A 27,926-nucleotide genomic window follows, 5' to 3' on the forward strand; every position below is an offset into this window, starting at 1 on the left:
TCCTTTCTCTAAAATCATTTGAAATGGTTCCTTTGATCAACATTTTAATTTTTTTCTGTGGCAGAGGTGGAAAGCAGCATACCTGTCCTAACTGGCAAATAATCAGACTAATGCATGTGCTAGTATTGTTTCTTCCATGCTGAGTCAGATGGAGACTATTTTATCCTTCACAATTGTATAACAGGTTGGAGGAGTTAAAGCATTAAAGTAGAAAGCAGGAAAAATTTTACTGTTTGATTGCCCTAATTTTAGAAATTATATCCCTAAAAATTAAATGAAAACATGAATGCGGGATGGGAATGATAAATGAAATATATTTATTTCAGTGGAATTTTGCACATGTGAAAATTTTGTTAAATAGGACCTTAAAGATCCTAGGGTTTGCTTGTATTGTGGGAAACCAACCTCTTTTGCTAACACTGGCATTTTAAGGTGATGAAGATCACAGCCTGTTTGTTTCCTCGGGGTGGAAGTACTTGCCAAAACATTCTTTACTTAGGGGTTTGGGCTGTGGCTGTTGGCAACACATTTTATGGTGGGGTCTTGAATTCAGTGATAAAATTTAAATTAAAAGCAAGCCAAAAATTATAGGTTTCTTTATTTTCACTAAACAGGCAATTGAAATACATGGTACAAAAATAAGTGGTAAGATTATTGTAAAATGAAATGGACAGAAATATTCAATTTAATTTTCCATCTATGAGAATTTCACAATAAAATCATAGTTTACTTTGTATTATAGATGTGCTTGTTGGATCTATTCATCCTCACATAAGAACTAAAAAAATTCCTCAAGTTTACCACATAGTTATATGCGTGAAGATTTTAAAAAATGCTCAAGGGTTTGTTTTTTGCCTTACAATACAGGATAGTATAAAGGGGGAAAGAATTCAGAAACTGTTTACCAAAGTAGATAAATGACAGCAAGTGTTAGACACTGTGATGCCGTGCACTTCAGCTTTATACAACAAGTTCAAACTGTCAGCTTATTCGTCGGTTACAAACCACATTACATGAATTTAAGATGTAAGCATATGTACATACTTAGTTTTGAAAATTCTGGTGTTCTTTCCCATTGCAGTCAAGACGGGCTTACCACAAGATGTTTCAGTACGCTCTACCATTTGCTTTTATGAATATGCCAATAAATGCAGTTTTGAAAAAAATACATTTCCATTCCTACCCCCGTTTTCAAGTACACACATTTCAAACTACTACAGGCTTTAATAATCTTTTCACTGTAAATGGCTGTAAATTTAACTCACGTAAGTTAAGGCTATTCTAAACTTAAGTGGTGTAGTCTCTGGGAAATCCTTGCAGAATGACAGCCATTCTGGTCTGAGCAGTGAAGTTCTTGTTGTTTGACCTTGGACTGACATTTCCTTTAGCATACATACATGTTGCCATTGCAGCATATTTTACACCAGCCCTTTTTTATCTTCCCATTTAAGCTTCAAAACAGACATTGTCTCCATTTGCAAATGAGTTTAGCCATGGAGCTGCAGCAAGAACCCAGGTCTTGAAACTACCAGTATAACTCTTGGTATTGCCACTTCTCTGTGGACTTAAATTCTACTAATTGAAAGGAACTACTAGGAAATTTTACGACAGGTAAACTTGGGATTTCATGACCACACTTATGTTACTATAGGCCACCACTGTCCTTAAGGCTAATGTGTACCAATGCACACTGGCCGGCCAGGCTGCTTGAATCTAACCTGGCCATGTCTGCTTATGGAAATGCTGCTGGCAGCATCCTCCTAGGCTGAAACAATTTCAAGTTCAGTTTTAAGGGAGGTCTTCAACTTTTTATAGCACTGCTGAAGATATAATTAGTTGTGTTGATATTCTTCAGTGGTATTCACAGCTAGGTCCAGAGTAAGCACCCTTCAGTCACACCTTATTTCAGAGGAGATAAAAAAAAAATAGATCATCTGTAGGTGAAGTAGTACTTTCTTGGGAAAAAGGGTATTTTGAAATACTCTGTGTAAATTATAATTACTAGGCTTATTGGAAATAGAATGGCATATTCAGCAATTACTGTAACATCAGCCAGTTTGTTTCTATAGGGTTGTCATCTTTAATTTTTTTTTGCTAACGAATACAGACTTATTTTCATGCTAATCAAATACTAGTAACTAAATGGGTTTAACTCCTAAGGGTTATCCTGTAACATACTCAGTGCAACGGCATGTACCAATTTATAGCCACATCCAAGAGAAGGGGAAATATGTCAATTGAAAAAGAGGCCCTTAGCCCTTAGACACATCTGCCTTTTAAACCAATTCTAGGCTTTTAAGATGGTTTCACATATACAATTATTTGCTAAGGGTGTTTTGTCTTCTCTTTCTAAAATCTATATATGGAACCACAATAAACATGGAGACTCACAGGTAACATCATAACGCACGATTTAACTCCCTTGATTAAACGTTGTGGTAAAATAGAATTTAACATCTTATTTTCCAGTGACTATAAAGTCTGAGAAATTTTAAAGCAGAAAAGTTACATTTAATAGGTGGATGAGATGGTGTTCAGATTATGTGGCTCAGCCCCCAAAACTCAAGTCCTAACCTCCTTTTAAAGAAGGTAATTTTGTATTAAATGTTTTGTTCTGAGGGGTATCATAAGTCTGCTTATAGCATAACTGCTCCAACATCACCTTTGGGTTCAAGATGACGTGTTCTTTTTTTTTACAAGCTTAAAAAGATCTTACTTTCTTAAGCACCTTCCTCCAGTGAGAATCTGGATGGAGTATGAAAATAGATCTTTAAGTGCTCATTTCACATAGACTGAAGTGTGAAGAACCTACCCTTGTCTTAGCTCACAGTAATACTAAAAACCTGGGGGGAAGTGTGCTTTCTTACATGTTCGTTCATGGTGCAGAACTTTTCTAAAGTGCTTTTTTGTTTTTGCAGAATCTGTGGTTACCAGCAATAGTCGATCATTTTGCTTTAAAAAGCTATAGAATTGATGGTTTAAAGGGTTCACCCAGAAGTTTATTTCTATCAAGGTACTTACACGTCAATTCCTGAACAACAAAGAATTCCCTTTTTTCCTTCATTATTGACAGCCTTAGTTTCTGTAGTTATCCATGCCTTTCCCTTCCCTCATCATGGACCACTCTACCACAGCAGAGTAGGAATGGAGGGGTGCGTCATCCTAGCGGTACCCTTAAGGGGGATAATTAGTCAATGGCCCTGCTGAAGCTCGGTGGCAGTTCTTCAAGTCCCTGACACATTTTCCTTTAAGATGCCAGTTAAGTAGGCAGATGGAGCCCTAAGCATTAAGCTTCATTTATTACAAGACCCAAGTTCTTCCTGGCCAACCATTCATTTTTTTCAGTCTCTTGGGTCCTCTTGTGGGCCTGAAAGTACCAGATATTTGGTATCTTCTTTCTCATACCAGCCTTCTTGAAATGATCTCAGCAGGTGGACTAGTTTAGGAGCTGTCTGCTGTTTGTAACTGGATAGAGGGGGAAGGAAAGACCTATAAGCCTTATTAGCATTATTTTATGAAAAACTGCAAAGCCACATACATACTCTTTGTAGAGAAGCACCAAAAGTAAAGCTTTCGTTTTGGAAGGATTCATTTTAAATAAAAATAGTTATTCGATAGCCCTTACTTCAGGGAAGAGAACGGCATTATAAAGCTAGTACATTAAATTTTCCCCTTGATATCAATGTTAAATGGCTCTTACAAGGACTTCCTGAAAGTTTCCCACCAGCCACGTTTTGGCTGACAGATTACATCTCTGTCTGAGAAGATGTCTGAAAGAGAAACAGAAGCATTTGTTACAGGCAGAATGCTGCACAGGAAGAAATGACAACAGCCATCACCTGCATTCATTCTAGAACTAAAATGACTCTTACTCAAATTTCTTTGATGCAGTTACATGGAGTTTCTGTTCTTGACATGCCTGGATTTTTATCCTTTACCTTCCTTTGTCTACAGAGAATTCTAACCTAGAAAATCCATGAATTACGCACGACATTTTGGTTGTAGGAGAGGCAGTTTCAGAGATAGTATGGTCCAACTGTGGAATCATAAAGGACGTTGGGCAGTGACAATCGCACAGTGGATACCAACCCCCTCCCCCTGCTCTCTTAGCCCCCCTTTCTTATCATTCCCTGTTTGGCTTTCCAAGATCAAAAGAAAGTTGTACTGTTAAGTTTCCGGGCATGTAACCCCTAAGTGTCGCCCCCAGCCCATCTGGGAAGGGAGTGGTATGGGAAGTTTGCAGAGACCCTCTGTGGGAAAGGGAGGTAACTCTGTGCTGTCAAGAGTTGCTTGGAGACGGAGTACCCAACGAGTTGGGCAAGAAGAGCCTCAAGTGTAGATGTGGAGACACAAAAAGTAGGCAGAGATAAGTTTTGTAGCTGTTGTCCTCGGGTGGTGGTGAAGGGACTGCCACAGAAATGGGAGCATGAAGCCCTCTAATCTTCAGCAAGCAGCAGGGGTGAAACTGAGTAACGGAAAGCAGTGCAGTGAGCCTTCATCACCACAGGAAGACCCCCAACCTTCTTGCTGGCAGTGGTAGCAGCTCCCTTGTTCAGTATCAGGGGCTTCTCCCAGCATCTCATATGTTTCAGTAGCTCTTGGCTCAAGCTTCTAAGCAGCAGCCAACTGTTAGAGCAGGTTTGAGGACAGATGCTCTCAGGTTACTCTACTTACCAGACTAACCCCAGTCACGTCAGCACTCCTGTGCGCCACTGGTGTGCTGTCAGGGATGAGGGTGCAGCCGGCCAGCATGTCCAGAGAGGCCAAGATAGTGTCATACAGGTGCTCTGCGTGGCTCTCCAGCTCGCCGGGCTGCTTTGAGATCCTCCCGAGGACGTCCTGTAACACTAACAAACGAGATGCAGGGCAATTAGGCTAAAAACATCTTGCAAGTGTATTTTCAAAAGAATGATAGTGTAGCATTTTATACAAACTAGGAATATGGCAAGTTTCAGAATGTCCGCTCTTTTTTAACAGTGACTCTCAAGGAACTGCTATTGCACAGAGGATCTGTTAACTGCTGATTAAAGTTGCGAGTTTCACTGGCTCCACTTTGGAATTATGTAATTCACAGAAAGGCAGACTTGGTTCTTTGGTGACTGGTGTGATCTGATTTTTAGAGATGAGACACAGGACACACCCAGGTCTCGTGGGGCAGAAAGATTAAATGAAACAACATGCCTAGACTAGGGCTCTGGGTCCTGTTCCCAGGTCCTACCAGCTTCTTGGCTGGGGGCTGACACTGAGCATGTGTACGGGGGCCTGGTAGCATACGTGGGAATTCTTGGGAGCCCTCTTTTGTGGGTCCTGCATCAACAGACTTCAAAAGAAAATTACCTGAAATCAGGGCAAAGGCAGGGTGGGTAGGGAGGCCAGGATTCCCTCCTGCAGGCCAAGTGTTCATTTGCGGAAGGGACGGGCTGGGTTCAGAGTGCATCATACACAGCAGGCTTGTTTTTTTCTCTGAGAGACTATTTTCCTTTGTTAAACACAAAGCCTGCTTTAGCTTCCAGTGCCTTTATCAGCTGTTAACACTCTCCCTAGTTTCCTGCCACAGCTGCGACATCTGCCAGCAGCGGAAGGGAAAGGGGAAGCTGCCTATCTGCAGAGGATGCTGACTGGGGGGCGGAAGGAGCAGCCCGGCCGGCCGTGTGGACCCCGGCCCCCGGGAAGCCACAGCACTGCACCGTCATCAGGCAGTGCGCCCCGACAGCTCAGGAGCCAGCCAGCCCCTGCAGAGGCAGAGGGATGCAGCTCGACTGTAAGGGCAGCTGGCGGGGAGGGGAGCGTCACCCCTCCACGTTCTCCAGGTCCCTTGAATCAGTGGAATTCGGGGGACCTTTATTTTTTTTTGAACTTTTACTTTAGAATGTTACAAAGTTTGGGGTTGAGTAAAAGGAAAGCTGGGAACGGGAATGAAATCTTTCCCAGTGAGATTTTTTTTAACTGATACATGCATATAGGGTCCTAGTTCAGCTTCCTGCCAATAGGTCCCAGTCATCTGACCCAGGACAATAAGGAGTTTGCGTGGGAGACAGGACTGAACTCATGCACTAAAACGTAGTGACCACCCGCCCGATTTCCCAGAGGCGGCCTCCGGCAGGAGCCTGAGTCGGGACGTTTTGGAGGGGGAACAAATTGGGCTTTCTGTACCTACAGTTACACTGGCAGCGGAAGAGATCAGGCTCTGACAGTGTGCCCTGGAGCGAACAGTCACGCACTGAGCCTCGCCTCAGACACCCCGTGAATATCAAGGGGAACTTGTGATTTTCACAGAACAGCCAGGTTCCTGACTGCCAAGCAAAAAATGGGGACGGGCAGTGTGTCCATCTGAAAGAGCCTGGATTCCTATCTGAAAACCACAGAAACCCAAAGCCTTTTATTTGGGCAGTAAAATACCTCTAGACTCCTTTCAAGGAAAGGAAAAGTGGGATATTCTTACTACAGATTAAGCACGGAGAAGTACTACTGAATTGATTTTTAAATGATGGTCAGAGACCCTGTAGCTTTCAAGAGGCCGACTGTTAACGGGTGGCCTCGGGGAAGAGCTTCCTGGTGTTGGGCTCCTTCCCTTCCTGCTCAGGCCCCTGCACCTCCACACACACAGCACTACGGGAGGTAGCACGAGGGGCTGCCCCTCGTGTGGCCCAAGGCAAATTCACGACTCCAGTGAAGTGGGAGTAATAACATCTGTCTCATAGGGCTGTAATTAAACAAACGAAAAATCAATATATCAACGGCTTCAGCACAGTGTATGGCACAAACTTCAGTATAATGCTGGTGTAACTGCAGGTAGTGGAGGAGCTGGAGCTTGGCATATTGAATTTCTGTCCCAGTGGAAACCCCAAATCCCCAGTGCAGGAGAACACCAGAAGAGAGGCCACCCAAGGGCAGGGGACTGATTGCAAAGGGCTCACATAACTCACACTGGATGATCACTGCCCTGTGGAAAACCCTGCAGCGGCTCCATGGCTCCCAGAAACCCCTCTGCCCGTTCTGTTCTCAACCCTGGTGATTTTTCTTCCTAGGGGACATTTGGCAATGTCCGGAGATATTTTGGGGTATCACAACTAGGGAGAAGATACTACTGGCATCTAATGGTAGAGGCCAGGGATGCTGCTAAACATCCTGCCGTGCACAGGACAAACCCCCCGCCCCCCACAACAAAGAACTATGCAGCCTAAAATGTTTGTGCCACGGTTGAGAAATTCTTTCCCATACTACCTCCCTAAAATGCAACAGCCTACCACTTCTGGTCAGGGAAGTGCAACCTCATTGCCTGTCAAGCCCTTGGGTCCTACCCATATTTGCTTATGTCGCTTGCTTCCAGAGAAAACCCCACCTCGCCCCAAATCTGAGGCACTATACAGATGGGGTCTTTCAACACTTGGATGTCAGTCTTACAGGAATTAGAGGCTGCGTTTGGGGGTCCCTCAGTTCACTGCTTTAACCTAGTTAGATTCTAGCTCATCCTCCATGTTGGATCTGTCCTCAGCAAGGGCGACACCAGTCGTAAATCCTTGCACCCTACACGCTGAGATGTAATCAAAGCCTGTAATTTTTACATTGTCTTAAATTGGGAACCCATCCTACAAAACGGGCTCAAATTCAGTTTGTGCACCATCGCCAGCCACCCTGTCCCCTCTCCTAAGTTCACTTCTTCCTTCAGTCTGTTCCCATAAAATAGACCGACCTCTCTCAAGTCCTAAAACAAAACCTCCCCCAGGGCAGACCAAACAGAGGGATTCAGCCTGCACTGGGACAGGAGACCAACCCCTGAACGCTCCCCAAGGTACACATCCTAGCAGAAAACCAAGGAGCTGGATTAAAACCAGTATTCCCACCCAGGACACCACCAGGAAAAGAACAGAAGCAAGAGTGTCATTCTCACAGGCTGACGCCTGACTTCTACTCAGCTTACCGTGACTTGTGGGCGCCTCATGGTGCGGCTGCGGGGACAGTGACTAAGTGGGGGGCTGCCAGACGGTCAGGGACTCTTAAGGCAGTGGGTGCGTGTGGGAGGGGCTCTGGACCAGTGATAGTGGGGCTCCCGGGACCCGCTGCTGAGAGGCGTTAGACGCTGGCTAAATTCAAAGCCTCAAGCATCTCACCTGGCGTGTTATCCAACAGGCACTGAAGAAGAATCTCCCCTTTCTGTAAGACATTCTCCGTCAGGGACTGGTGCTCAGCTATGTCTTTCTTAAATTGCTTAAAGCGCATCAGAAAAAGAAAGAAAAAAGCTTCGTTACTATGGCTTTGTGAAAGTTACTAAAAATGACCCCCCCGCAGGGCAGCTTATTCCCCTCTAACCTGGGGAATAAACCCCCGTCTTCAGAACTCTGCAAGCTTAACTTCACCTTCTCTGAACCCAAGGTGACCACAGTCAACCCATTTCTTCTGTTTCTAGTCTAACAAGAGAGTTTTCCTTGGCAAAGCCTGGCTCATCCACGGCTTGGAGTCAGGTGTCCTTCTGTACCACACCCCATGGGGTTCTCTCTAAACTCCAGGGCTATGGGATTCTCAAAACACACGTCTTCGGGACCTGGTAAGAGCCACAAGACGTGCCATTAACTGGACCACAAGACCTGCTGCCTCCCCCCACGGCTTCCCTCAGGGTCCTGCTTTCAGGCTTCAGGGAGGTTGTGGGTCTCCTAAGCAGCTGATTTGTTTTCCCCTCGCAGGTACCAGGGCTTGTGTGGATTGTTTTTGATGTTTCTTTAGCGGCCATGAAGTGTAAAATCAAATCCATGACCACCTTTAGTATAGCGTACAGAACCTGGTTCACATCCTTGAAGTTGTAATTTTACTCTTGGATTTACTACATTCCTGTCTTGGATTTACTACATCCCTTTGCCCTCATACCTGTGCTTATTTTATTCTTTATACTCTTTGGAGTGTATATGCTGCCGCAAACATACTGTGTTATTAAGACAAAACGTATGAGACAGCGTCACAGTTAAGATATATGCATGCGTACCCACACTCGCGCTTATGTTAAGCGCCTGAGCTTGGGTCAAGGGAGCGCATACATATGCATGAGCCGTGCACCCTTCTGCGTGGGGCAGGGCTTGCCAGTGTGGTCCCACAGTTGTGTGGGTGGCACCAGGCTAGGCTTCACTGACATGCAGGGGTAACTTCCAGCTCAGATCTTCGCTCTACCCACAAAACAAGATAGTTGCTTCTGGCTAGCCTGCAAGTTTAGGCACAGGACGGAATAAGGGACACAATGGAGGGAATGGCCCCTGCTCTGATAGGGATATGTGTCAGGCCCTGTGGAAAGGCCACTGGGTAAGTCTAACCCGGGCAATTTCCTCTCCCACAGAACCGCCCCTGGGCCTCCTGGGGGTGGGCCCTGCACAGCTGTGCACACATGCCGGGGGGCTGCACACAGAGGACTCTCACACTCAGCATTCCCCTCCTTCCTCGGTGTACTCTAGGCAAGGAACTCATGGCGACCTCTCCTCACAGCAGGAAACAGCATTCCCACTGGGGCAGGGCAGCTGGCCCACCCAGGCCAGGCCCCTCCCCTATATTTTAGTTGGCGCCAAGTCGGAAAACAAAGACTTCCCTCCTGCCTTGGGGTGGGGTGGTGGGAGTTCTGAGTAGGCTCAGGCCTGCGGGTGGGGCCCCTGGCACCATCACTGGTAAATCACTCCCTCTCCTGTTGAAGCACATGGTCAGGTTATAAAGTAGAAATTCAAAAAACTGGCCCAGAAAACCCTTTCTAGACTAGCATCCTGCTCAGACCACAAATACCTCTGCTCCTTCAGAAAAGGTGATAAAGGCTTGGCCAGCCAGACATGCTAAGTCACAGGTAGTTCAGCCAAGCTTAGTGTTGTATTTAAGGTGCCTGTCATCCAATTCAGAACTCTTTTGGGAATGAAGGGGGATCTCCTGATAATCATGCCAGAACGGCAGGCAAAAGTGTTACCCTAAACACACCTGATCTAAAGTTGTCAGCTAGAATCACAAAGAGATTTTTTAAATAACAACTCAATGAAAAAGAGGCCAAAAACCTCAAAAAACAAAACAGACTGAGAAACAAATTGAGGCGTATTTTTGTTTAAATACCATCAAAATGCCGTGTGTCTATTCTGGAGTCAGTCCAGTTTCAGCCCAAATACTTCAACAGTGCTTTGTGATGATGGAAATGTTCGCTGTGGCAGCCCCTAGACCAGGGCGGACAAACACCTGGAATGTGGATAGCGCACCTGAGCAATCTAAATCTTTCGTTTTACTTAAATAGTCGTATGTGCCTAGTGACTCCGTAACAGCGCACATCTATGCTTGTCAATTCCTGAGATATTTGGGAAATTACATTGCTAACCACCTGTAAGTATTTTTGATTGAGGATAAATATAATGTATTCTCTCCAGACTCTATACGGTCTGGGAGATAACTCCTACATTTTAGTTTTTTAGCATTAAGAATACGAAAAGGGCCTCTGATTAGACTTCAGGTAAAAAAGTCAACTAAGCCACAACATGTGCTTTACACATCAGTTATTTGACCTTTTACTTTGTAATCAAGTAATTTAGCCACCTCTCTTGTGAGTGGTGGCCAGAAGCCAGGACCACATATTACCCGGTAAAGCTGCAGAGAAGACTTGAGACCTGTAAGACTGGACTTTGGTGGAGTCAAGTGGTCAGTGACGTCTGCTACGTTATACAGCCAATGGATCAGCTCTTCCAGCTGACAGCAAAATGTCTGTGGATAAAACACACATGCTGTTTACATTTTCAAAAGGCTAGAAGTATCCAGGCGATTCCCAGAGGTGGGAGTATGCCCCTTTCCAGAGCGTTCCTTCACTTGAAGCTTTAGTCTCTTCTGTCCTCCCCTGCCTGACCCCACCCCACCTTGGTTCTGTCTCCCCTCAACCTGATGTGACACGAAAAGTGACAGGCTGAGAAAAGCCAGCCCTGACTGTGGGAACAGAGCAGCGAAGCTGAGGGCAGGGATGGGGAAGCCCAGAAGAGGCATGCCTACCATGGAAACCAGTTCTTGCGTCAACACCATTGCTAACTATCACACTCTTCCTGGGGAAAACGTGAACATAAAACTATAGTCCTGACCAACCTGAACGTATGGCTGCAAACAACTGAATTAAAACTGCGTGTCCCTGTTCTGCTCCCACTCTGCCCAGGGAACGGGGCCCCTACACTCCTGCCCGCCACTCACCCAGGGAGACTGAGCCACACACTTTACCTCCGCATCTCAATCTCGTCACAAGGGAGGGCCCCTGCTAACACTTGTCCTACCTGTTTCCCGGTTCAAATAAAATCACCCACAGGACCTGAGGGGCAGTGCTGGGAACAGTCTGTGGATGGGCTCAGGGACACGGCCCTCTGGCCAGCTGCCGTCCGGCCATACAGATGCGACGTCCATGTGCTCCCCAAGGGGCAAGTGTGGGGCTCTCCCAGTGTGCGCGAGCCGCACCCCTGGACAGCCCGTGTCAGGGACTGCACAAAGCCCTCAACATGAACTAATTTCATTTAATCCACACAATACCCCAGAGGCAAATCTCTACATTTTAGAAATGAGCAAATTCAAGAGACTGAGTTGAAATTACAAAGACAGCAGTGGCATCATTCAAATTCAGACCCGCCTGACACGTTCCCCATAGTAGTCACTGTATCTCCAGATCCTCCTGGGTGGTCCACGACAGAGGGTTCAGTGGCCAGCCGTCTAGGAAACGATCTATCTAATGCTCTGCACTCACACCACTTGATTAAATAGAAGCTCTGAGAAGTCCCGCAGGTGAGAGCACTTTCTGTTATTCAGCCCAGTGTCTCCCAAGTACAGGCCCTTCTTGAGCAGAGTGCCTCTTAATCCTCAAGGTCAAGAGCCTTGGGAAGCAGCCTGGGGTCGTTAAGAGCTCAGGCTCCAGCCCTTGCTAGTTATGAGTGGGCAGGTTACCTACCCTCTCGCAGCCTTTTTCTCCAACTGTGAAATGGGAAGTCCTTACTGGGTAGAGTTGTGAGGATTAAATAGGACAAGGTACGTGCAGTGCCTGGCACCTGAAACGTGCTCAGGGTTACTAAGATTTCTCCTAGTCGTGGACTGGGGGAAGAAGAGGTGAGACACCTGCACACACAGCTGCTTAACTGCTGAGTTTACCTTCACACACTGCACAAGTGACTCTCTTCCCTGCTCTCCTCCTCTCCTGGGAGGCAGCCCTTTAGCATCTGGGTCCACGAATGGCCGCCGGTCCAACACAGCTGTGAAGGAGGAGCACGTTCTCAGCGGCCCAGAGGAGACGCCCAGCGCCTGGCTGCTCACCAGGCTGCCGTCCCCTGCGGAGTCCCTTGCATGGATGCAGGAGCGCAGCAAACAGTGGTTCTGGCCGGCAGGGTCCCCAGACCCTCTGAGGGCAGCCCCCGAGGGCAGCTGGCTTTGGCTGGAGTCCGATGGGAGGGAAGCAGGCCCATCACTGTCCGACACATCCAGGGAGCTCTGCCCTTCAGCAGCCCCAGTGGGCAGGGTCAAGGTGGGAATGGAACCTAGATACGAAACCAAGCTAGAAACCTGTGTCAGCCGAGTGGGCAAGGCAAGATACTCGTCGTCGCTTTCCAGCTCCTCTTCTGGTTTCCACCCAGGCTCTAAGCAAGGAGGGCGCTCGATACCCAGGCTGGCCCCCTTCTCTCTCTCTGGCCTGAGCGAGGGCCACTCTCTGTCCCATGTCCTCAGCTGGGGAGAGCCCACCTTGAGATGCTTGCCCACAGGTCGCCAGTCCTTCACGCCTGTCAGGGCTGGCTCTCGGCTCTCCCAAGGAGTGTCCTTACTGCCTGGGGCCCTGGGGGTAGAGGTGAGCTGGCTACAAGATGCCACCCCCACACTGCCCTGCTGATAGGGTACTCCAGAGTGCCACTGTTTAAGGCTTTGCTCTCTCGGCCCGGAGAAGGGCAGGGCAGTGGCCTCCATTGGTGGGCAACTGTGGGAGATGTCAGTGGGTGACTTCAGGGTGCTTGCTGGCGAGACAGAAAAGCTATCCAGGTCTACTCCCGAGTCCTGCAGAATGGGGTCAGCCAGCACTCGGCTGTCCAGGTGCTTGGGGAGCGGAGGCCTGGGCCTAAGTGGGTACGTATAGTCTAGCAGGTCTTCGTACTCTTTGTTTGGGTTCCAGAGAGGGGAGTGGCGGTCGGGGGAAGGGGGCAGGGAATCCGGCAGCACGCAGGCCCAGTACTCGGCCTGGAAGGACAGACGCCTCCCGCCACGCCCAGAGGACACAGGCTGTGGAGACCACTGGGGCCGAGGCCCTGGCCCCACCGTAGACGGGGCCGACTTGGGGACGGCCAGCTCTAGGGAGGAGGAGACGTTGGCAAGGGGGCGACTCTGAGGCTCCGCCCTCTCTTGGTGACCCTGCAGACTGCTGCCCCGCGATGAGGCAGAGACGCTGCAGCTGGCAAACTGAGGCGCAGCGGCGCCTGGGCTCCTCACGGAGCTCCACTGGGACGAGAAGGGGAAACCTGAGATGCGCGGCTGCCGGCTGAGGTCCAGCACCCGCGGTGACTCCACCGGGGATGGGTCCTCTTCAGTATCAGCATCATGTCCTGAGCAAAGAGCTGTAGCTCTGGGAACAGTGAGAGTCCGAGGTAGCTCCTCTGATGCAGGAAGCGTGGTCTCCATCTGTAATCAGAGGGAAGAAAAAGCATCCAGGTGAGAAAAAGCAAACCAAATTTCTTTCTTAGATGACACATCAGTAGTTTTCTTTGGGGGCCCAGACGACGTTCGGGTGAAGTCAACATGAAGAGTCTGCGACCAGATGGAAGAATCAGAAGGGAGTGCTGACAGGACAGCCCGGAGACTCACCCGGCTCTTGGCAGCAGATCGTCCTCCCCAGACTGATCCCACCCTCAGTCCTTTCAAACGTGCTTCCTCCACAGACACCCTGCCTGTGAGTGAGTGAGCAGAATTCAGAGTGCTCTGTCACGCTGAAGCTGGAGCACACTGCCTAACCTCTGAGAAGTGTGTCCTGGGCAGATGAAACTTCAATCATTCTGGCACTGACAGGAGACACGTCCAAACCCAGCAGGCCCCACCCGGCTTGGCTCACAAGCCCATGGTAACTGAACACTGGCAAAATGAGTCACTCATCTCAGCCTCTTCACTTTCAATTTTTATTCTGCTCCATGAAGAACTTGCCCTGAGGAAGGCTGGATAGCACAGTGGGCAAGGGCATGGGCTCTGGAACCACAGAGACCTGGCACCAACCCCTGCCACTTTCCAGATGTATGACTTTGAGCCTCACTTCCCACACCTGTAAAATGGGGATAGTGATAGTACCACTTCCCCAGGACACGGGGAAAAGCAGACTGCGAGTTCAACAAACAAGGGGCATTACAAGAAGCACCAGACTCACTCGTGAAACAGCCCATGTGTGTTTGCTTCTTTGCTTCGTGCATCAGTGAATCTGACTCACAGGTGCCCTGAGCCTCCCACCTGGCTCCCAGGCAGGTGGGCCCACCTTGTTTTTCCCACCGTCACACTCAGAGGATCCTCAGGATTGGGCTCCATAGGGACAGCGTGCTGCAGCCAAAGCCACAGTGACACCCAAGAGCTCAATGCTATTCCCATGAAAGGCCTCGGCAAGAACTTAACAGGATGTCAGAACTGGGAAGGAGGGGTGATACATGTCACCTTCCCCGTTATACTGAGGGCCTGAAAGATCTGCTGATCTGCCTGAGGTCACCTGCTCTGTGTGACTCCCAATAGGTAGGCTGCCCTGCAGTGAGGGAGGCCCAAGAAACGCTCCTTGCCCAGGACAGGGCTGCTTCCCACAGGGCCTCCAAGGCTCTGCCAGGTTCCCTCGGTCCCAAGGGGACATACTCAGAGCCCTCAGGAGTCCACAGCCCTGAACCCTCGTTCCCCAAATCTCCTCAGGGCCCTCCAGATGATAAGCCACCAGATGACCAAGTCAGAAGTAGGACATGGCTCCCTGTCAGAACTCTCCCGACAGGCAGTATGTCTTGGCCGTAGCATCCCTGGTCCTCAAAAGGTCAGTCACACCCTTGGGGACAGCAGATGCAGTGGACAGAGCTCCCTGCTGGCCCCAAGGCCCAACCTCCCAGGTGAACCTATAAACAAAGCATCGAACCCGGGCCCCTAGTGCTCCACCGTGCACGGGCTGGGAGAGCCTGGAAGATGGTGGCAGAACGCTGGCGCACACTCCTGAGCACAGCGCCAGGGAAATCTACAGCCCCACTTGCCTGAGCACCCACCTGGCTGCCCTCCGAGGGCAGATCGCCAGTCCTCATGCAGGAAGGAGGAAGCGAGTGGCCGCGGGCTTGCTGACACGCACCAGCTATCGTTTCGCCGCGGGTACTGCTGGCCTGTGGCTGGCAGGCTCCAGAGGGGCAGCAGGCAGGGGCAGGTAGCCCCTCTGCCCCCCACACAGGGGAGGCAGGTCCCCCCTCAGCTTCCAGGCGTGGCGGCTGCTCCCCACTCACAGGCCCTGCGGTGTCTACCTCGGGTTCCCTGCAGCTCCACCTCCCACAGGACGGGGCCTTTGTGTCTGTGGATGCCTCCACCTCTGCCTTTTCTTCTCCCAGGGCCATTTCCATGTCCCTAAGCCAGGGTTTCCTGAAGCCTTCAGCCCCCTACAAAGTGGGAAAGGGAGAGAAAAAGATAAATTTTCCACATCTATGTACAGGAAATCTTGCTTTTTAATGATTAAGGAAAACATTTTTTGGCCAAAGGAAGAAAAGAACAAATTATGGCTACTTCCTCAGAGCACAACAGAGGCCCAGTTTTCCCTTGGCGCAAATCCGTCCACAGGGAACACAAGAGCACAGCATTTGTCCTCTGCTGCTATGCGGCCTGTACCAGCCCTAGCGGCAGTGCCCAGGAGAGTCAATGCAGAGGCCTAAAGCAGAGTCAAGGCTCGGCCCTGACTAAAGTCACCTTTGCTTCCCTGTCCCTTCAGCCCAGCCCACTGGCTAAGGCCCGGTCCCGCCCCGTGCCAGCCTTGCAGCAGATCTGCTGTCGCAATGCCTCTGTCAGCAGGCAGCTCCGGCCTGGCTCGGACCGCTCTGCTCTGGACAAGAGCAAGTCGGGGCACGCCCAGGGTGCTTCCCCAGTGCCCACTCTGCCCTGCGGAGGAGGCAGGGCCTCTCAAAGCACAGAAACCACACCCCAGGCTGTGGAGCAGGTGGGGACTTCCCATCCGAAGGATGGCAGCTGACCAAAGAGAGAAAAGCACATTAGGCAGCTGGCAGGCAGGGAGGGAGAACCAGGATGAGCACTCAGGGAGGGAAGAAGGAACAATCTGGGAGCTGGATCTGAAAATAGGGCCATTCCAGTAAAAGCTTTGGGACAACAGAGGGAGAGCCCCTTAGCTTAAGTGTGCAGGCAAGGGCTGCTGCTGGGAGCACAACTCCGGGAGGGTTTGGAGGGGCAGGCATGGGAACCATGAGCACCCAGGATTTCGGCAGCCGTCTGGAATGGCCAAACTCAAAGCTCAAACCTGGACACAAATAGCCTTGTTTCCTCAGAGAGTAGAAGGTGAAGTGATGGCAAGCTGGCGGCAGCAAAAAGCCTGAGAAGGTGTAGGAGGCTGTGGATACAAGCTCACCCGGCTCAGCTTGCACACCAGGAAACACAACTGCGTGGGGACAGCTACACCCTGAGACAGCCTGTCCAAGGGGGTCCTGCCCTGCCTGCCCGGGCTCCAGACCAATTCAGAGCCCACTCTGGAGAAGAGCATACACTTCGCATGTACTCTCATTTGCTTCTCACAACCGCCGTACGTGGCAGGAACTAAACAGAAAAACAGTATTTTAGACAGGTTCAATACAGGGTTCAAGTATAAAATGCACTGCAGATCAAGTGTCCCTCCAACCGTGCCCCCATTTCTCCCTAAAATGAGCTGGTACACAGCTCAGGGCGACAGTGCCGGGTGCCTCATGCACACCCAGTGTCAGCTCGTGCCATCACTTCATGGGGCGGAGGGCAGAGTGACAAGTCACCTTCCAAGGAACAAAGAAGTCCAACAGGGGGAGAAAAAGCAGCCAATTTTTCATATAATCAAGCAAATTATGTACTACTAGATACTCTCACAGAAACAGGTGAACAGTCTCATTAATTCTGTGTCTCTCTCATCTCCTGGTGCATATGCAGACAAACACAAAAATCTGTTTCATCCTTCTGCCTCTTTTTACATAAAAGTAGCATAGGACACGCTGTTCAGAACCTTGCTTTTTGTTCCTTCACTTTAAACAAAACATCTTGGAGATCATTCCTTAGCAATACAGAGCTTCCTTTCTTTTTATCTCTGTCCAGTACTGTATTCCATTGGAAGGCTGCACACCAGTTTATTTCCCTGGTCCCTTACTAGTGGATAATTGGATTATTTCTAATCTTTTGCTATTACAAACAATGCTGTGATGAATAACCACACACACACATCACTGGCACACATGCTGTGTAGCACACCCACGTGAACAGCCAGAAGAACTGCTGAGGCAAGGGTAGCTGCATGTGTACTTCTGGCATATGCTGCCAAGTGACCCTCTACCGGGTGGCATCTAAACTTCAACTCCCACCAGCAGCGTGCTAGGGTGCCAGTGCGGCAGGTGCTCTCATCCTCAATTCACAGAGGGGGAAACCAAGGCTCAGACAGATTCAAATCTAGAACTGTGTGACTCCAGAACTCGAGCTGTTTATGAACCACTTATGAAACAAGTTACAAAACAGGCACACAAAGTAGAAGAGGGAAGAGACTGGCAGAGGGACAGATGAGTGACCAAGTCATGCTGAGACAGATTTTCATGGAGCCACATCCTCACCTTGTGGCTATTTAAAAAACTGCACATGAAGATGCTTAAAAGGCAAATTGCTTTCACAACTATGGGAATAAGCTGAGCCCGAGCTGGAAAAATTAGGGTGATTGCTGAATCTAACCCATAGCCCCCAGTTTCTACTTTTTTTCTGACATTTAAAAAAATGTAACATTATTTTTATAAGAAGATAATTTCAAATAAAAACAAGAAATACCTTCAATTGAATATTAATTCAATAATTTACAAAAAGAATCATCCAAAAATAAAAATAAAAGTCATCTAGAAGAGCACAGGAGAGTCTTATCTACAGTCATACAGAGCTGGAGACGATACCATTAAAGATAGAATTCTAAACCAAAATTCTAACAGCAGCAAGATGTGGTGAGGAAAAATGATTCAAAGAAACATTTCTCTGCTGCTTTCCAACAATTTCCCCGACTTCTGTGAGAGATCATTAGGGCTATTTAGTCATACATGGGTTCCCAAACTTGACTTTGTATCAGAATTCAATACAATGCTGTGCCAAGCTACTAAGCTACTAAGCGTTAGGGAGAGAGCTTTAAAAAAAAAATCAAATTCCAGTTCTCACCCCAGACCCACTGAATAAGAAGCCCACTTGGCAGGAGTCTGGGAATAAGAATCTGGGTTTAGAGGGAAGGAAACTGAGATTATTGTGGGATCCACAGTTAATGGAGACACCTCCCTTCCATGCTCTCAGTGTCCAATTACCATGTAATCAGGGAGCAAATGCTGTAATGTCTTGCACCTCACTTTATCCCAATGCTTAGAACTCTAATGATACACGTTCAATAAACATGTTGGATAGAATGAATGATGCACTTCACCTTAAACTATAAATGTTGATTATATATCTTCCCCACAAGCCCCACCACCTCTAAGTAGCCTGCAAGATACTTGAGGACCTGAATTATATCCTTTATTTTTATTATTTTTTAAATGGTAGCCTTTAAAAAAAGATTTTTATTAAAAATATACAGCTAATATACAATGTTCTATCAGTTTCAGGTGTACAGCATAGTTATTCAACATTTATATACCTAAAGAACTGATCACCGTAAGTCCAGCAACCGTCTGACACTGTACTATTCTATCACAATATTGGCTACATTCCCCATGCTGTATGTTGCATCCCCATGACTTACTTGCTTTATATCTGGAAATCTGAACCACTTGTTCCACTTTATCTTTTTTAATTTCTCAATTACAGTTAACATTCAATATTATTTTGTGTTAATTTCAAGTGTACAGGATAGCGGTTAGACATTTGTGTAACTTAAGAAGTAATCCCCCTGATTAGCCTAGTACCCACCTGGCACTATATATAGCTATTACATTATTGACTATATTTATTCCCTATGCTTTACTTTACATCCCCATGACTGTTTTGTAATTACCAATCTGTACTTCATAATCCTGTCACTTTTTTCACCCTTCCTCCAACCCCTCTCCCATCTATCATCCCAACAAATCTAGTACCCATCTGACACCACAGTTTTTACAATATTATTGATTATATTCCTTGTGTTATATCCTACATCCCCATGACTATTTCGTAACAACCAAATGGGTGTTTTATTCTACCTTATATTCCATATGGATTTGATCCTCTGCTTCATCTAGTCTGCTGGTGATTCCTTCTAGTGCATTCTTCATTTTAGTTATTGTATTCTTCACTTCTGACTGGTTTTTTCTTTATGGTTTCTATGTCCTTTTTTATGCTTGTTGTCTCTTTGTTGAAGTTCAAAGTTCCTTGAGCATCCTTATAACCAGTATTTTGAATTCTGCCTCTGGTAGGTTGCTTGCCTCCATTTCATTTAGTTTTTTTTCTGGAGTTTTCTCCAGCTCCTTCACATGGGATGTATTTCTGTTTCCTCATTTTGGCTACCTGTTTTTTTCTCTAAGTATTAGGTAGATCTGCTATGTCTCCCAGTCTTGCCAGGTGGCCTTATGTAGTATGTGCCCCGTGGTGCCCAGTGGCAGTCTCCCTGGTCACCTGTGCTGAGTGCTCCAGGAGTGTCCCTTGTGTAGGTTTTGTGTGCCCTCCTGTTATACTTGAGCCTTGACTGCTATTGGTACATCAGTGAGTGGGATTGACCCTCAGTCTGACTGGCTATGGGGTTTGGCCACGTCTACAGCTTCTGGGCTGCTGTACAGGGGGCCTGCCACACAGAATGGGATTTGCCCCAGTGGGCTCTGGTGCCTGTTGAGATCACCCTTTGGGTATGTCACCTGTAGGGTTAATTGGGTGGTGCTCTGCTGTGGTCTGAAATCAACCTCTAAGTATGTTGGTTCTGGGGCTTTGGGAGGGGATCTGGTGCAGGCCCAGGTCAGCCACTGCCTGTGATCAGACAGGGACTACTTGGTAGGAGCTACAGAACAATCCGCAGTTGTTCACTGCCTGTGTTAACCCTGGAGATGTGTGGGAGAGGCCATGCTGTGAACCAAGGATGGCTGCCACCAGTACCAGCTCTGGGGTAGCTCTACAAAAAGCTAGGACACTTCATCCGAGCCTGCTACCAAGTGCCAGCTCCCGTAAGGTTCAACTGCTGATAGAGCCTCATGTGGTACACAAGTTGGGTGAGACAGGGTCTCAGGGAATCACTAGAGTGGGAAGAGTTGTGGTCACCAGGTTAGACTCTGATTTGGTGCTAGTTGGTTTGGTACCAGTGCTGAGCAGAAGCTACTAAGCAAAAGTCTCTGAGCACACCAAGGCCAGTGCTGCCTACCTGGGGCCCACAGACTCTTGATAGTTTTCCAAGAAAGAGTGCAATGTGGGTGGGGCTGGTCAGCCCAAAGAAAATGCCTCTGGTTTTGGGGGAGCTGGGTGGAGCAGGGTCCCAAGGAGTCAGCAGGGCGGAGCCCCAGGGCTCACCAGATCAATCAGATTCAGATTTGGCCGTAAGCGCCTGATGTCTGCATGGAGAAGGACCCCACACAGGGAAAACGGCAACTATCTTCCAGCCCTTGTGCGAAGCCACATACCTCAGTCTACCCCCCATATGTTTCTGATGCCACCCGAGTCACTGTCCCTTCCCCAGAGCCCAGGGTGAGTGTCTGCGACAAGTCTGTGCGGGGCCTTTACTAGGACATCTGGGGTTTCCCACAGCCTTCTGTCTCACCCAGACGGTCGGAATCCCCAGTTTTTCATAGCCAGGTGTTACGGGGGTTCCTTTTCCCAGCACCAGTACTCCAGTCTGGGGAGTCTGATGTGGGGCTGAGGTCCCTTGTTGCTCTGTGGGGAACCTCTGTGGCCGAGATATCCCTCCCATTTTTTATCTGCCACACAGAGGCTTGGGGCCAGCCCGTTTTGCGTCTCTGCCCTTCCTACCTGTCTTGATGTGGCTTCCTCTTTATATCCTTAGTTATAAAACTTCTGTTCAGCCAGACTTCAGATGGTTCTCCAGGTAGACTGTTCTATAATTTAGTTGTAATTTTGATGTGTTCACAGGATGAGGCAATCACAGCATGTATCTACTCTACCATCTTAGATCCCGCCCCATCTACTTCTTGCTCCATTCATAAACTCTCTCACTGGCCAGTGTCAGGCTGTGATGGTTTACTAAAGGGTGTGGTCCAGCTACGGGGGTGGGGTGAGGTGGGGGGCTGGAATAAGATAATACTGGGGCAAGACAGCAGTGCAAACAAATGATCTCTGTCTTTGTTTTGATGAGGGACTTTTTGTCTTGTGTGGATTTCATTATTCGAAAAAGTATCCATTTATCCCTGGGGGGGTGGCAACTGATGAGGCAGAACAGAATTATAAACTATTCAAGAGACATCTCTAGGTAACTTTCAAGTATGCACACAAACCTGAACTAGGTTAACAGCATTGCCAGAGGCCCTTCAGCAACAGGTAAGAAAGATCTGAAATTCAATTATTTTCATGGAAATGGTATTTCTGAAAAGATAATTATATAGATGATTATTTTCTCAGTCTGGATAAGCAGTCCCTTTACAATATTACTTATTAATCTGCCTGACAAATCTTGCCTTTTCCCCAGCACTACATGTTTATTAGGAGAACTAAGACAGATACATGTGAAAGAAAAGAATAAAAAGAAGTCCATGAGAGTTCACTCTAAATTGCATTAAGATGCTACAGAATACAAAGAAAGAGAAGAAATCAACTGGGGTAGAGATAATCAGGGAAAACTCCTTCAAGTAATGACTGCTGCAGGCAAACCATTTTGAAAACATCAGTCATGTTGAAGAGAACAATGGTCTAGCAAATATACAAGTTTTGAACTTCTGGGGCTCAACTCTGACCTGCATTTGTCAGGTGGGCATCTGTAATACTGCTTGAAGGTCCAGCCCTCGTTTCCATATATTCTAGATTTTATACATCATTCTTCCTGGCCCTCTGGGGATGAGGGTGGAAGAGTGAGATTCTGCTTGGACCCTCTCAATGGGAGACAGCTTACTCCTTTTCAAGGCACCGATGGACTACTGAGACCGACGAAAATGACTTGCTGAGCTGGAACAACACTGTCTCCCAGGTCAGGAGCTTTAAACAACCTACTATTCTTTGTGGGGCCTCCCTGCTCTCAGATCACACATTTGACAATATTCCTGGGGGCTAGCAGCTCTGGTGGGCAGAGGCCTCAGTTAGCCTCCTTCCTAACAGACAAGCACCAGGAGATTGGACTGAGTGACGAGGCCGCAGAGCACAGACAATGAACAAAGAATTCAACCCTCCCATCTGAGAAAGGTCTGTACACACCAGATCGGCCCTGTCCTTGGCTAAACCAAGAAACAAGTCACATAAGGTTCAGGATATTCTAGGGAACACCTGGACTTTGCTGTCAAAATTCCCCACTAGTTTCCAGGACTTGCAGAGGCCATACGACCTACCAGATATAATTAGGAGTGATGTAGGCTTGGCTTACTCTTGCCCTACAGTAAAAATATGCTCACACATCACGTATGTGGTAACACTAACTCCCTAAGCCTGGACATCTGACCCTGGTATCTACTGAACCACCCTCGTGCAGTCCCGTCACAGCTGCCAAGCCTTCCTCCCACTTGTTCCTATCCAGGATGGAGAAAGGAGGAGCGGGAATTGGGGGTGGGGAGAGGGACATTGATGTTCCTCTCTTAAGTAAACCATTCAAATCTACCAATGAGCAGCTAGGGAGCAATCCACCTCTGATCAAAAAAAGGATTCTTTAAATCATGAGCTCCCTTTGAAACAATCTGATTTACAAAAATTTTGTCTGGGAAGCTCTATTCCTGCAAGGGCCTGTCTCTCTATCCAAATGCACAGAAAGCTACCTGTACCAGCCAGAGGCCAGGTGTGGCTTGACAGAGCAAGCCCTACCAGTTCAGGGGCTAAAGCCTTGACACTCCTTGTTGTGTTCACAGGAGGCCACAGGTAGAAGTGGTAAATGCCATGCACACATAGTGGCAAAATCTGGCCAGAGAACCAGACAGAGGCTCGCGGTGCTGCTCTCTCTCTAAAAACATGAAACTGCCCACAATGAAAGGAGAAGTGGGTGGGGTAGAACCCAGCACTGTCAGGAACCAAAAAGGTTGCTGGAAGGCTTCTGGGGGAACGAGATTGATGGAAGAAAGGAGCTTAAAGACAGAAGCCCAGGCGTGGGAGGCAGCATGCGAGGGGGTAAAGACATATGTGGGGGAGGCCAACAAAAGGGGCAGTCAAGAGGCCCAGGCCTGCCTCAGAGCACAGTGGGTGCTAGCAAAGCTGTGGCTGGAGGTTTGAGACTGGGAGGCCAGTGGCCAAGCGCGACCGTCATTTCCATGTGCTCCTTCCTGGTTGTAGAAGCCCTGAAACCCTTTAGTTCTCCACACTGTCCCTGTCTTTCCCTGGAAGGCAAATCACCCTGAGTGTTGTGTCGCCCTCCTTTGCAGGTAAAAGCAAAGCAATGTAAAAAGAAGAACAGGTTCAAACCTGCGGAGGGGTAGACGTGTCTCCCATGGCTTGGCAATGGGCTGATGTCACCTCAGGATCCTCGGGCACCAGCCACCCCTTTCCTTTCCCTTAGGGCCATTTCCCTACCTTTTGCTTAATCCAAGACAGGGTCCTCCAGCACCCTAGGAGGAGCCACTGGGTCCCTCTAGATCAATGCGGTGGCCAGGCTGCTCTCCCCTCGCTTTCTCATTTGCTCACTCATCACGGAGCTGACTAACTGGGATCACCAGACAGCCTCACAACAAGGCCAAACTTCTAACTTGTCATAAGAAGTCTTTCGATGGCCTTCAAAGAGATGCAACTGCCACATCTATAAGGAACTTGACTGAGCTCCTAGCCACCCCTCCCCTCAATCCCAAGCTCTCAGGCCTCCTCAGTAGCCAGCATCCAACAAAGCTCCATGCAACAAAGCTCAAAGTATAAGGGTGATGAGGACTGAACATGTCAATCAACTGTACCCTCTGTTCCCACCAAAGGGCAAGGCAGAAAAACAGAGTTCCTGTAACAAAAATCAATCCTAGTGTCCCACAAAGCTGACCCTGGACCACATGGTTGCAGTTCCACAGGCCACTGCTCTTATTGTAGTAACAGTTCGCTGTGAGGCTACACGTGTGAAGATTGGTAAGAATCTTACTGATTTTTTTCAAGAGTTGTTATTAAGAATGTCACTCCCTATATCAAAGTGTCCTCTTTGGAGAACCCATGCGGGAAGAATTCTCTGGTCTCAGTAATATATAGCTGTTTCACTGAGCAACCAGTTGGTTTTTACTTTATAGGTATTGGCAAAACTGATTTTTAAAAAAAAAAAACTTCCTCTTCGCCTTGGCTAGGAAGCTCAGGACCAAATCTGCACTCCCATCGAAGTAAAATATATAGGACAGAGAGGCACTCACTTTTTGTACTCATCTTACCCTTGACATCCTCTTACTTCTTATACCCTACCTGCCTCAATCACTTTTCTTAAAAATCTTGTTACACTGAAAGTATCTTGGAAAAACTCCTCAAATCAGTTGGGAACAAAACAGAGGAATCGTTAAAAACAGAGTAACAGGAAAAAAAGCTCCTAAATCCAAGATTTCATTCCCAAACCATAAGAAAACAGAATCTGTTTGCCAGTACTTCTAATTTTTGTTATTTGCAGATATTTTTGTTAGTACCTTTCTACTCAAAAGTGTGGTCTGTAACCAGCAGCATCTGTGTCACCAGAGCTTGTTGGGAATATAGATTCTCAGGCCCCACCCCATAGTCTTGGAATTAAAATCTGCACAATAATGTTTCAGCACCACTAGGTTAGTAAGCCTGTTTTAGCACCCTGAAGAGGTACAACTAGAATGGCTTTACAAGCATTCATTGAGTGCCTATCTTATGCCAGGAACATATGAGGAGGAATTTATGGTCCTGTCCTTAAGGTCTTTCCAACAGGACACTAGAAAAAGCTCACACCTTGTGGCAGGTTTTTAATGGCTAATTATAAAATCTCATAGCTGGAAGGGAGTGCCCAGAAAGAATACCATTCCCTAGAAAGGATTCAAGATTCTTTGTGGCTATAGTGAAAAGAAGAATCAGAGACCAGAATTCTCTTCTCACTTCATAATTACAACAGAGGAGTGCTTATTTGTTTTGGAAACTCCAAATAATTTGAGAAACTGACATGCAAAGAGGACCTACAGCTGGAAGGAAATGTACAAGTTAGCCTGTTTCCTGCAACCAGAAAGTAGTACAAGAAAACCTGGAAATGAGGCAATATCCTCTAGGGGTTGTATCTGCCATCTCTAGGTTATTAGCAAATAGGTCTAGAGCCAACAGAAAGACCACTTCCACTTTTCACGATGTTTCTGAACAACTTTAAAGATAGGAACTGGTTTCTTCATGACAAAGGATTTAAGTTATAAGGAGAGAAGCCATTCCAGGCCCCCTTTGATTTATTCCTCTGCTCATGTTGAGTAACAGACCACATTTTGAGTGTATTCACTACTACTGTAGTACTTGCCAAAATATTATTTGGCACTTCATCACTCTCTAGCAGGTAGTGAGACGAAAAGCATAGAGTTAATTTTGTATGAATTACAGGCATACCTTGGAGATATTGCAGGTTTAGTTCCAGATGATGGCAATAAAGTATCGCAATAAAGCAAGTTGTAATCTTTTTGCTTGAAGCGTCTTGCCTTCAATCTGTATAAAACACATTTGTGAAGTGCAATAAAATGAGGTACGCCTTTATGCACTTTTACTGAGGTAGAGGTATCTGGAAAAGTTGAAGGGATTTTTTTTAAAATCAAGAAACACATAAAGACCAAAAGGCAGACAGATCCTGAAGGGTCAAGTATTATACAGATATTTAGTATTAGTGAATCTGTTTATTTTTATGCTAACAACTACTGAGCATTTCCCTTGTGCCAGGAACTACGCTAAGCATTTTATGTCGACATTGTATTTAATCCTTAGAACCCATGGAGGAGGTACTATTATAACTCCCATTTTACAGAGGAGGAAACTGAACTGTAGAGAAGTTAAATAACTTGTCCAGAGTTAGTAATATGGCAGAGCTCAATTCTGATTTGATTTAAGAGAGCCAGAGCTCAACCGTCTCCCTACCCTGTGTAAGAATAACTGGTGCAACAAGTTAAAGTTATTAAAGTTTTTGTTTTGTCAACTTTTTGGCTACACTGCTGATTTCTCATTTTCTTTTGGCTTCCTTTAATCACTCAGTGCCTTCTGTGTTCCAAGCATTGGGCTAAGGGCTGGGGAAACCACAATACAGCGTGATGTATAAAAAGAGGCAACAGAAGGGAGACCAAAAGTTGTGGGGTGAGGGAAGAGCTTAAAATGCTTTCCAGAAGAGGTGATCAACTGAGTTCTTTGCTCTTTTCTACACTGAGTGGCCCAGAATTGGTTGATCCAGGTGACGGAGGAAAAAAGGGATGAGAAGTGATGACCTCCACTTCTTTTAACGGAGCTCTAGACCCTTGACTTGTTGACCTGTCACACTTTGTCATGCATTTTAACATCATCCTTCATACGCTAGGTCTAGAGAGTAACTATTAGTGTATTAATGCTACCTATCTTCTGACTGCTCCTCCCCCCAGTGAATTTCCAGTGAGGTACAATCTGTTCTGGCAGTTTTCTGCTCACTTTTTTTTTTTTTTACTTTTATTCATTTTAAGTGTGTTTTTCCAGGACTCATCAGCTCCAAGTCAAGTAGTTGTTTCAATCTAGTTGTGGAGGGCGCAGCTCACACTGGCCCATGTGGGGATCCAACCCGCAACCCTGGTGTTGGGAGCATCGCCTTCTAACCAACTGAGCTAACCGACCGCCCCCTCCGCTCATTTTATATTACAAACAATACACCGAACTCAACCTAATAATTATAAAGGACCTGAAATAGGTTTGAGACATATGCCCCTAGGCTGCTAAAAACTGTTCTTGTGGTGACAATTGGAAAAAATGGCCCTTCTGGGCAAAAGTGAGACATCCTGCATCCTTTTTCCCCTTGGCAGCCTGGACAGCTGCATTCAAGGAGACAAGAGAGCATCATTAGTCTCCATCTTTTCAGTGGGAATGAGCACTAGCTGGTGAGAGATGGTGTCTGCGTTCGAGCAGTGCAAGTCCCTCACCGCGGGGACAACTAGCCCCGGCCAGGGCACAGGGTAAACAGGGCACGCGCCGGTCGAGGCCCTGGGGGAAAATGAGTTCCCCCGCGACAGGCCCATCAGAGGCGCAGCCGCGAGGATGCAAAGACACACGCGCCACCTCCGCCCCTGCGCCCCTCCTCGCCGGCTCAGGCTTTTCCAATCCCGACCACCAGGCCGCGACCCGCCCCCGCCATTCCGCCTGCAAAATGGAGGCGAAGGCACGAGATGCCGCCGCCCCCAGAAATTCTTTGTGCCCTTCCAGGCGGGGTACGTGAGGCCTGGCGGCCCGCCTGGCCGGCCCGGCCTTGCAGACCCGGAAAGACCGCAAGGCAGAAGGGGGCCGGGCCGCACAGGCTGGGGCTGCTGGGGCCGCCGCCCCCTGCGCCGCGGATCCCTCGACACCCGCGCGCGCCGGCCACTACCTACCGCGCCTCGGATGCTTCGCACGTCCTAACCGGGCCCGCGGCGGCGTCCACCGCCTTAACAACCCCATGCGGCGTCCCAGAGGCTGGGGTCCCAGACAGAGACCGCGGCCCGCGCGGGCGACCCCGAGCGCTTGGGGCGGGA

The 27,926-nt window shown here is 47.9% G+C and overlaps 1 protein-coding gene across 4 annotated transcripts; it reads right to left on the minus strand.

Moving 5' to 3' along the window:
* Positions 1-877: 877 nt before the first annotated feature.
* CEP68 (centrosomal protein 68) lies at positions 878-27,926 on the minus strand. 4 transcript variants are annotated; one of them, XM_033124206.1, is made up of 10 exons: positions 27,786-27,926; positions 25,804-25,899; positions 16,571-16,755; positions 15,219-15,596; positions 12,118-13,626; positions 10,585-10,707; positions 8,112-8,208; positions 4,675-4,847; positions 3,701-3,770; positions 878-1,899 (listed from the first exon to the last, which is right to left on the minus strand). In XM_033124206.1, the coding sequence occupies exons 3-9, from the start codon at positions 16,721-16,723 to the stop codon at positions 3,747-3,749; spliced, it is 2,457 nt and encodes an 818-aa protein (XP_032980097.1). In that variant the 5' UTR covers positions 16,724-16,755; positions 25,804-25,899; positions 27,786-27,926; the 3' UTR covers positions 878-1,899; positions 3,701-3,746. The 4 variants fall into 4 exon arrangements, with proteins under 4 accessions (XP_032980097.1, XP_032980098.1, XP_032980099.1 ...); XM_033124207.1 differs by having other exon boundaries at positions 25,804-25,972; XM_033124208.1 differs by lacking the exon at positions 16,571-16,755.

Source organism: Rhinolophus ferrumequinum, chromosome 13 (assembly GCF_004115265.2).
Source record: "Rhinolophus ferrumequinum isolate MPI-CBG mRhiFer1 chromosome 13, mRhiFer1_v1.p, whole genome shotgun sequence".
NCBI lineage: Eukaryota > Metazoa > Chordata > Mammalia > Chiroptera > Rhinolophidae > Rhinolophus > Rhinolophus ferrumequinum.

Excerpts from the sequence above, each read along its gene's own strand:
- CEP68 (XM_033124206.1), bottom strand. The coding sequence starts at position 16,723 with ATGAGAGTACATGCGAAGTGTATGCTCTTCTCCAGAGTGGGCTCTGAA. Across the intron at positions 15,597-16,570 it reads TGGTGTGCAAGCTGAGCCGG|GGGGCTGAAGGCTTCAGGAA; the intron begins GTGAGCTTGTAT and ends CCCACTTTGTAG. Across the intron at positions 10,708-12,117 it reads CACTTGTGCAGTGTGTGAAG|ACATTTTGCTGTCAGCTGGA; the intron begins GTAAACTCAGCA and ends TTTTATCCACAG.